The sequence below is a fragment of the Cetorhinus maximus genome, chromosome 2, assembly GCF_964194155.1.
Source record: "Cetorhinus maximus chromosome 2, sCetMax3.hap1.1, whole genome shotgun sequence".
Lineage (NCBI taxonomy): Eukaryota > Metazoa > Chordata > Chondrichthyes > Lamniformes > Cetorhinidae > Cetorhinus > Cetorhinus maximus.
The window spans coordinates 41861520-41871902 of record NC_135880.1 but is presented as its reverse complement, the minus strand read 5'-3'; the positions used below and the strand labels follow the sequence as shown (position 1 = coordinate 41871902).

The window sequence follows — 10383 nt, the reverse complement described above, 5'->3', positions numbered from 1 at the left end:
CAGCCCAGCCAGGAGGTAAAGAACTGAGCGATTAAGGGCAACTGTCTGAACTTCCAGCTGCCCCTGCCTGCCTAGAAAAGTTATACCCACCAGTCTAGCCCAGCCTAGAAAGCATTAGCGGCTCCCGGGACCCTGCTTCCAGCTGGGCTAGAAACACTGCATTGATTACAAAGGCCTAAAAGCCAAACTTAGAAAGCTTTCCGCTGAGATATGACTCAGAGTCCCACACTCAAATAAAAAATGGCTTTATTGTGCACAGGTCTGGAAATGACAGGTCAAATGTCGATGAATGATGTCATCACATTCAGGGTTGAAAAAAAACTCCCAGAATGCTTTACTCGGAGTTTGCAATCCTACAAACCAGAGAGGCCATTTTACAGACAGTCTTCTTACCAATGATTTTCTTGAGCATATATTGGGACTTTGTAGATTTTGGACTATGTGCTGACTGCTCTGGTCAGAAATGATGTCCCAAGGAGGATGAGTCCTTTCTGTTTCCACAGGATCTGGGGAACATCCCATGAATACCTTGATTCACACCTGGAATTTACACATTCTCATCATACTGCAGGTGGATTATTTTCTGTTTCAAGGAAAAATCTCACCCTTAGAGTTCGGTCTCAAACTTCCACCAGCCACGTGGTCAACTTCACAAGTTGTATGGGACTTTACACCACACCTGCCACCTTATTGAAAAGCATATTTTGATCTTGTGGAGTCATTGCCTCGTAACTGGACAACTCCAGAGTGAAAGTAGCATTGCCTGAAGTCAAAGTGCGAAGCGCAGTTGAGTAACCCTGCAACCAATTCACAAAGAAGTTTTGATCCATCAGAAAATGTACAGCATTAAAAGGGCTGGGAAAGCTAAGAATGGGTTATAGAACACAAAAATCATTTATAATGTTAACATAATTCTTCAATCAAAAATAATGTTCATCTTAAAATGATTTGTCACAATTCCATCATTTCATAATTTAAACAGTCTTATACAATGAATCACAAATATATTTGAAGTTGACACTTAGTGATTATGAGTGTGAAATCTCTTTGAATTTAGTAGTAGACTATGAGGTAAAAACTTGTGCGCGCTGCTCGGGTGGAATAAACTGGGTGCAAGGAGCTATCCCTGTCCAGAAACAGGTAGGCCTAATTCCAAAGAGTTACATACGCCTACACACCTACCCAGGCAGCTTGCTGGTAGCGGCCCTCAGGTAGGTCTCAGAAGAGGTGTGTATGGTGCATGTTGAAGGCTTACGTCTTACTGACGTATGGGTATCCAGCACATAAACCGAAAGAGCTAGAAGGTTGTATGGGTCTGCAGTAAACGTGAACAGATAACAAGCAACAGTTTAAGGGATGCAATCTTGAGCCATCTATTAAATATACAGTACTGTTGGGTAGACTTTCTTTGCCAGATTACTTGCTGTTTTTTTTTTACCTGCAGATCAGATGGATATCAGGTTTAGAGTGGAATCTGGTTTTCACAAGCAGCCAGGAATGGTGAGCTGCAACTGAGTCGGAGGGCATCCTGCAATGTTAAATAGGATAACCGCCCTTGCAGCTACCTAATGCAGGTCGGGTGCTACCCAACTTCAATTGCTCAGAAGATTGGTTTTGTGACCTCCCCTGCCCCACAATGGGTTTCTTTCCAGTTCACTTCTGCTTGCCACATTTCCCCTGCCTTGACCAAGGCTGACAAATATTGAAAATCAATTTTGAAGTTTGATAAAGGTTAAAACCATACCATCTCCACACACACCCCTCTTACCTTTAAATGTACCTATCCCTTTAATTTGGATCTGTTGGCCAGATTTTCCCCTTTCTCCATTAGGGTTGTTTTTTTACAGAAGGTCAAAGCTGTGCAGACAGCTATGAATAAATTATTCAAATAAACTAACAATGGAAAATTGAGGAAACCAGTTCACTGCACTGCTGATGAACCAGCTTGTGCTCCAACAAGGTTGTATAAAATCCTCAATTGTACTGAAAATCTCCTTTAGTTTTGTTTACATATGGCTCATATGTCCAGATAAAAGTCGTTCTTCAAGCTCGACATTGCAAGACTGTTACCTTCAGGAGAAAATCAGAATGTCATTGAAAAATACTCAAGGAAACTATCTCACGGGAATCCATCAGAAAACAAATTTTTAACATCAAAATCGCTTTTAGTTTGCTCATGCTGTTCAGAACTATCTAGAACAATTGACACTTCTCTTCACTGCAACTGCTGAGCTTACAGTGTAAAAATCCTGGTCCAACCATCCATAAATCCCTTCAAATGCTCAGTTGGAGGTGGAGCTGAATTGCTGTTTGGTGCTCATAGCTTACCATCATTTCTGCGAGTGGAGCAGAAGCCAGTGCGACTCGGCTGTCCTGCCGGTTTTGAATTTCTCGGATCCTTCCTCTTCGCTGAGCCAAATCTGCCAGCACCACACTGAGATAATCCTCATCCACTGTGATTTCCAGGTTCATCACAGGTTCCAGCACCTGGCTTCGAGCCTGTTTCAATGCCTAAACATAAAGGAACAGTGTAATTTTGACCAATAGTAAATTCAGGCTTTAGAATTGAAAAAACATCTAGAATTTGATTATCAAGCCTCATTTTTTTTTAAAATCCAGATCATGTTGTACAGTTTTAATGAGGAGATTATGTCACCCAGTAGACCTGCAGTCAAACAAAAATGTAAATATTCATAAACTATAAAAAATCTAGCCTGGTTACACTGGTGAAGTAAAGATTAAATAACATGACAGAGAAAACTCTTGCCTCAATGTTAATTGCCTTTGGATCTCAATTTACACTAAACTCAAAACCTTGAAGGTTGTTTTTAATTGACTGCAATTTAATTCAATTAGTCATCAACAACAATTTGTATTCATATATCACCATTTGGGTAGAACATATTCCAAGGTCCTTCATTGAGGTTTGAGTGGAAAGGGACGCTGAGTCAAAGTAAGAAAGGTTAGAAGGGGCAACCAAAAAGCTCTGTCAAAGAGGTGGCTTTTAAGATTGGGGGGAGGTGAGGAAGGAGTCTTAAAGGAGTAGAAGGAGGTGAAGGGAAAGCACGGTGTAGGTTGAAAGTTCCAGATACCGGTATGAAGGGAGCTGAGGGCATGGCTGTCAATAGTGATAAAAGTGAGGGAGGGAAGTAAAGGAGGCTGGAGTCAAATGAACATAGAGTTTGGAGGATGGTTTTACATCTAGAGGAAGTTACAGAGATAGGGCTACGGGAGGTCATGATATAAATAACAGGATCATAATTTTAAATTTTAGGAGGACCAGAAGTCAACTTAGGTCAGATATGATAGGTGAGCAGAATTTAATGAGCATAAATTATGAGGTACAGTTTGGAAATAAAGTTCTATTGTTTGGAGCTATTCATTATTATTCTAAATTACATTTAGCTTCAAATTTATTTTGTTGGACTATAATCTTTCATAGCCGATGACGTCAGAAGCCCTGCTATTAGTCAGATTTGTCTGTTTAGATTTTTAAATCTTTTGCGTGGCAAGTTGCTGAAAGTGTGAGCTGATAATGATGCTACAAAGGGAAACAGGGCATCTGGGACCTGGGTGAACAGGGCAAACAACTGTGTATCTCCTTAACAAATCAGGCTGAAGGATTAAGAATTTAACAGCACACGGACAGAGAAAGGAAGTGTCAGTTAGAGGGGGTGAATTCAATGTCCAATCAAGTATAGAAAAAGAAATGGAGTGGGAAAGAAAAATTGGATTAAGAAAGGAAAAGGGGGGCAATAAGGAGAAGTAACAGAAGATATCATTTTAGATGTTACATTTTTAAAACCTGACAAAAAAATAATTAAAACCTGAAGGAATGAGACCCCACATTTGTAACAGTTAATTTTCACCCAGAGAGGTTGTTTGACAGAATTAAGGACTTAGCACATTATTAAAAGTGCACTTCAAACAAAATGGACAAGACTTAACTGTGTGGTGAGCTTAGTTTGTAACTATTGCTCAAACTCAGTAATTTCACACTGTTCAACACATTTCAATGATGAAACAGATAGTGAAGTGTCCTTTTTGTTAAACTAACAGTGCAGCAATACAAATTAGGCAGCAACTTTTGGATATTAGAGTTTAATGGTGCATCGCCCCTTGCCGGAAGCAGCTTTACCACTTACACTTAAGTAACAGTAAGCCCCATTCGTCTCATTGTTACTTTGGCTTCAAATTGTGGCCGTGGAATTTTGTTTTACATACTAATATACAAATCTGAAGCAGGAGTAGGCCATTCGGCCCCTGGTAAACGCTACCACAAGAATGAATGAGAAGTGAAATCAATAAACTGAATTCAGATTTTTTAATCCTATATATAAACACAGAGTGTTTCCAGCTACAGTTGACTACAGGCTCACTTTTAAAATCAGAAATTGGGAAATGGTTTGCTCATGGCTAAATCTCCTTCAGTCAGGAAATCAGAGTGTGTTAGGTAACTGCCTTGTAAGGAGCCAGTCAGGAAATACCTTAATGTTCATATCCTTTGATATACTTACCATACTTTACTTTTTTTTCCTCAATAGCAATCTATTCCACCTAGGTGGGCATGGAATTTTTTTTTAAACTTTCATGGATTGTCAGATTATTTATCTGGAACACCTCTTCAGGAGATTCCATCTTCCGTCAGTACTTTATTTGTGTTTAGTTTTGTTTTTATTTTTCTCTTCCTTTTTTCTGCTGTATCTGTCAGATATATACCCACAATAGAAGGGTAAATTCACTGATCTCACACTCCTCGTGGGGAGTCGCACTCGAAGGCAGTCTGAGTGAAAGAACTTTATTTTAATTCATTCTTGGAATGTGGGCATCACAGCATGGCCAGCATTTATTTCTGATCTCTAGTTACCCTGGATCATCTGGGGAAGGAATGCAGGGGTGGGGTGGGCATGGGCACCACCCTTGAACTGGTGCAAGTGGTTTGATACAATTGAATGCCTTGATAGATAACTCCTGAGGGCAGGTGTTGTTGTGGAACTGGCATCACACATATAGGTCAAACTGAGTAAGGACAGCAAGTTTCCTTCCCTAAAAAGCTGGGTTTTTACGACGATCTGACAGCTTATGGACACCCTTACTGATACCAGCTTTTTAATCAGGGTAACAATGTGAGAGCCCAAATTGCAGATCAGGCTGCCCTTGAACATGATGCTTTGCTGGGACTGCAAGATCCGTGAGCTTATCCCATTAGGTCTTCATTTGCTTTTTGGTTGATTTTTTGCATTGGCTGTTTGATAATGAGCTTCTAAATTAAACAAATGATCTCCTTCCACGCCGGAAGCACTGGCTAGTTTAGTTACAGCTACTCATACCCAACACAAATGGATAGAGATGATTGAGCCAAATAACATGGAGTCTTTGTAAGCAGATCAGATAAATAAAGCAGGATGAATGCAGTTTCATTGCCAATCAAGTTTTCAAGCTCCTTTTTACACTCAAGGCTTTGTGAAAACTGCAGGATTTTTAAGTTCCTATTTTTAGCAATGTATTAGAGCCTCAATATACTGCGTCACAAAGCAACAGGATGTGGTTCACCAATGATCATCAGTGTGTTGAAATCAAATATGAGGACGTGGTCAGAAAAAGCAAGGGCCTTTCTTACAGGGAGAAAACAGGGGCAAGTCATTCCACCCATGTGCCTCTTTGCAGCTGATTTCACAGTGGCACTGGGAGTAGCCTGGCAGTAGGTTGCCCCTACTTCAAAAGGCGGGAACAAGTTCTTTTCTCCCTACCTGTTAGACCTCAAATAGAAATGTGCTGTTTGCAACCAAATTTGTGTTGTCATTAGCAGAGCTCCAGTGAAAAAATAACTGGATGCACGGTACACACTAGTGGAAGTGGAAAATTCAGCACAATGCACTCACTCATCTAATGGCAAGTTGTGCTGCCCACTACACTTGACATGTGGAGCCCCTGGTATCTACCTGTTCACCAAATGAGGATTCAAACCCATGCTTTTCAGTTGTCTGAAGACTAGCCAGTGACTATGCTCCTTAGGTGGTTTAGAATACAGTGGGCACAGCAAAAGTTATGGGTCCTGAAAACCTTCAAGCTGTCACAACATTTCCTTAGCTAAGCTGCTCCAGTACAGCTATGATGCTAGCATCTACGCAACAATGTGGAAAATTCTCCAGTTACGTCCAATCCAAAAAAAAATAAATTATTGTCCTATTACCTGTTTCAGAAAAGACCTTCTCTCCATCATAACACCAGGAGTGCATATTCTGCTGTTGATTTTAGTGTCAGCTTCATTCACAATTCCTCTTACAATAAAGCAGCCAGTGTAAACCTATAGTAGGGGCTTGGATAACTTTCAGATTTGGGCTGACAAGTGGCAAGCAACTAAGTACCAGGTAATGACCAGCACAAACAAGGAAAAACCCAGCCATCTCCCCCTAACCTTCAACAGGATGATCATTGCTGAGTTTCCTATCACCATGGAGGTTGGGGGCAGGGGGGTGGTCTCCATTTATTAACAACTTAACTGCATCAGCCACCCCAGCACTACAGTTCCAAGAACTGGATAGAAACTGGGTACTCTGCAATGATTGCTTCATCTCCTAACTCTCAAAACCTCGCCACCATATAAAAGGCTCAAAGTCAGGAGTGTGACAAATGACTCACCACTAATCCAGATGGGTTCAACTGCTATAAGCAAGAAGCTTGACACCAACCTGAAGAGAGCAGTTTTCTCTGTTCAATGCTCCTGCCACTCAACTGAATAGACACCTCCTCCATCACCAGTGGCTGTACCTTACTGTGTCTACAGGATGAACGGTAACAAGTCGTCAAGGTTAAATAGCGCTTCCCTTTCTTAAGGCCACCACCAACCAAAAAGGACAAGAGCAGCAATGTGGTAGGAACACCATCATATCCACATTCCCTTCCTCAAGGACTAACTCAAAAGCCTTTTTCAGTGTGTCTTCAGTTCTCCACGGTAAACTCTCCATTTTCCATTCTTTCTCTCGGGCTCAATGTACCAGTTTATTTTCCTCCTAACATAAAGTGCTTCGAGATGCCCTCCAGCACGTCAGAAGTACTGAAAACTATGGCTGATGTTTACCACTACAACACTTGTTTGTCATTCTGCTCCAGGCTCAGTACAGATTCTTATTCAACAGATTTTCAGTAAAACATCAAAGATTCAGTGCAAATTCAGCGAGTGTTAATGGGCAATTGCACCATCAATGGCTCAATACTACAGCCGTGCACCAAGACCACCACTAGAATAAATAATGGAGATAACAGAAATCCTGGAGCACTTCCAAGGCATCAATTTAATTTCAGAGTCCAGATAGCCATTATTAACTACCCTTCCGGATTATGATGTTCTTTGAACATTTCAATCAGATTATAACGCTGTAAACACGCAGCTATCTGACACTGTCTGCAAAAACAGCTGTGTGTTACAGTGACAGTATTTAGGATGGACTTCCCAAGGCCTTACCTTCTGCACGCCACGTGACACACATGCTGAAATCATTGCCATGGATGTTCCAGGATGTACACTTAGAGACTCCAGTGCAACCACCACATCCTGAACGGGGAATCTCAACAGAGGGCCTACAACAAAAAGAGGCAAATGGATTTAATTGCCATTTGTTTCAGGCTTCACATTTTGTGACTTACAGAATGTGGAGAGTTCGTCAGCTATGCAAATAAGTGAAATAAATCTAACAGAAATGAATACACTTCAATGATAAAGATTAGACATATAATTTGGCACCTTGCAGACACGAGTTTCTGATTCCATTTTCTACAGCATGCAGTGTTTCTTTAGAAAGTTGCTCAATTAGCTGATCTGAAATCTCAATGAGAGGCGCTGACATTGTCCCTTCTCCGAGCCATGGATGGACAGAAAGCTCAGCCGTTACCAGGTTACGTTTCTCCCCTATTGTTCTGTCCAGTGTATCTAAAGAAAGAAGCAACTTGCATTAGAGTGTTCATATAGTCCTCAGATGTGTAGTCATTTGTTTAGAAGTTAACAGGGTAACCAATGTGCACATAGCCACGTCCCATAAAGACAAATGAAATAAATGACCAGATTATCTGTTTAAGTGATGTTAGTTGTGATGTATTGGTGGCCAGGACAGTGAGAGAACTTCCGTGCTCTTCTTCAAATAGTGCTATGGGTTGTTTTACAACAATTTGAGCAGGAGGATGAGGCTATGGTTTAATGCCTAATACAAAAGACAGCACCTTTAAAATGGACTGTACTGAAGTGTCAGCCTGGATTATGTGCTCAAATCTCTGAAGTGAGGCTTGAACCAATATACTGGTATTCTTTGAAATTATTTTGATTGAAATTTGTTGTGATTTCATGTGACTTTCTTTGTAGCTGTTGCAACTGGTTTAATCTTTGGCCTCTACACTGGAAAGATGAAGATCAACATTTTCTGTACATTGCAGAATCCCAATGAATCCCTGCCAAGCTGCAACTTCTGTCAGTGCAAAGATGGGCACTGGATTCTGGGATAATATTCCATAGCCAGGTTCATTTGTATTTGGCGGTCAGCTCCATAGCCTCTGCTAGCCAGTCCACTTGGCTGTAGAATGGAATTGATTGCAGCACAGTCAATCCAACTCTTTAAATTTCCCTCCGCCCAGAACAATGCTGTATGCTAGAAACAAGCAGGTATACTTTGCAGCTAGTATGAGTAAGGAAATTTATTGTGTGGTGTGTTATTATTATTTATGAGCAATTATAACATACCTGCCTATTTCTGGGTGGATGTATTATACAGCTCATTACACTTCTGGTGGGAAATACTGGAAGCAACAGGGCTATGTGAGCAGTCAATGGAGCAGCATTTGAAAAGGACTCTGCTTCTATCTGGGAACTGGTGTGATTTTAATGGAAAATGTGAACCAAAATATCTCACTTAGGGAATGTCTTCAATGGCACTAAATAGATTGAATATTCCAGCGCATTAAGAACTTACCACTTGAACTAGCAGACTGCATTATAGTTTCTCTGTAGGCCACCTGGAGGGGTCCGAGATATGCCTCAATTCCATACTCTCTCTTGATTCGATCGTGGATTATCTCAATGTGCAGCTCACCCATTCCACATAAGATAGTCTATCAAAGCAGATAACAGTCAACTGATATTTTGGGGAGTAAATTGAGTTAATCTAACTGAATGGCAAACAGGCTTGAGGGGCTGATTGGCTTATTCCTGCTCCTGTGTTCTTACTATTAATTAATTTGTATTTTTATCGAGTAAAATAAAGATTGTTCACTACTGTTCTGTGTATTCATCTATCTAGACAATATTCTTCATTTTACATTATACTATAAATGGTTTTATGCACTCATCTATCCACCACCAACCCCACAAAAATAGCCTTTCCAAATTAAACTAAGTAGCACTTCTGATTGTGAAGAAAAAGTGCAAGTGCAAATGGTGGGGATGATGAAAGGAAGGTACAGTGTGATGCAGAATGCACTGAAGTGTCAACTTGCTATATTATGGATTGATTGCAAGCTTCTCAAAAGGAAATGGTTCACAGATAGAGAGAGAGATTCAGTCAATGAGGACATTTTTTGTTCCTCTGCATTGTCAATTTAAATAGCAAGGCTCTAAAAAGGATCTTTGATACCATAATATTTCAGCACAGTGATAGTACAGGACATCAGCTGTGCACCATGTCTTTGTCGTAGCTGGAATTCTAATCGGATCTCTAATCGGACCCATACATAAAAATTTGATCAAATGAAGTTAACCTGTTATCTACAGAAGTACCACAAATACAGCCTCCAAGTTTCAAAAAGATAAGCACAAAATCACATGGTAAAGCAAAAAGGTATAATCAGTGAGCACAAGGTTATACATCACCTGACCAGAATCCGGGTCAATCTTCACCTTTAAACTGGGATCTTCCCGCTGGAGGCAGGTAAGAGCATAGTCCAGATCTATATGCAAAAACAAGTTACAGCAAATATTGTAAGAATCTGCAAAATGTAGTCTCATTACTTGGATATTAATAATACACATTGTAATGTACTGCACCTGGTTGTTTCGCCATAGATGGTGGCTCAATTGTGCAAAAGAAGACTGGCTCTGGAATCTCAACTGCAGCCAACACTGGATCTTCCTGCTCTTCGTGTTTTTTCCCAGATTCCTTCCCTGCTCGGCAGGCTGCAGCTGCTGCCGATGACTTTGATGAAACTATTGTGTCACCAGTTGCTGTCTGAGAGCAATGAAAAAATATTTCAAATATTCATGTTTCGTTGTGTGGTCAGGGTCTAGACCAGGGTTTTGGGGATTGTCTATTCTCCCAAGGTATGCTGCTTGAGTCTGTGGTTTCTCAAACCTATTACTTTTTATTTACAGCAAGTGTTTACACACCTGGACCTCAATGC

The 10383-nt window shown here is 40.6% G+C and overlaps 1 protein-coding gene across 3 annotated transcripts in view; it reads right to left on the bottom strand.

Annotated features, from left to right (window-relative positions):
- Window positions 1-229: 229 nt before the first annotated feature.
- gfm2 (GTP dependent ribosome recycling factor mitochondrial 2) overlaps window positions 230-10383 on the bottom strand; it is a 60398-nt gene continuing 50244 nt past the window's right edge. For all 3 annotated transcript variants that reach the window (XM_078563845.1, XM_078563837.1, XM_078563852.1), the window contains 7 exons: window positions 10031-10211; window positions 9857-9933; window positions 8961-9099; window positions 7745-7930; window positions 7466-7581; window positions 2329-2511; window positions 230-797 (listed from right to left, as the gene is read on the bottom strand). In XM_078563845.1, coding sequence (XP_078419971.1) covers window positions 669-797; window positions 2329-2511; window positions 7466-7581; window positions 7745-7930; window positions 8961-9099; window positions 9857-9933; window positions 10031-10211 — 1011 coding nt within the window. In that variant the 3' untranslated portion in view covers window positions 230-668. The remainder of the gene's footprint in view (window positions 798-2328; window positions 2512-7465; window positions 7582-7744; window positions 7931-8960; window positions 9100-9856; window positions 9934-10030; window positions 10212-10383) is intronic.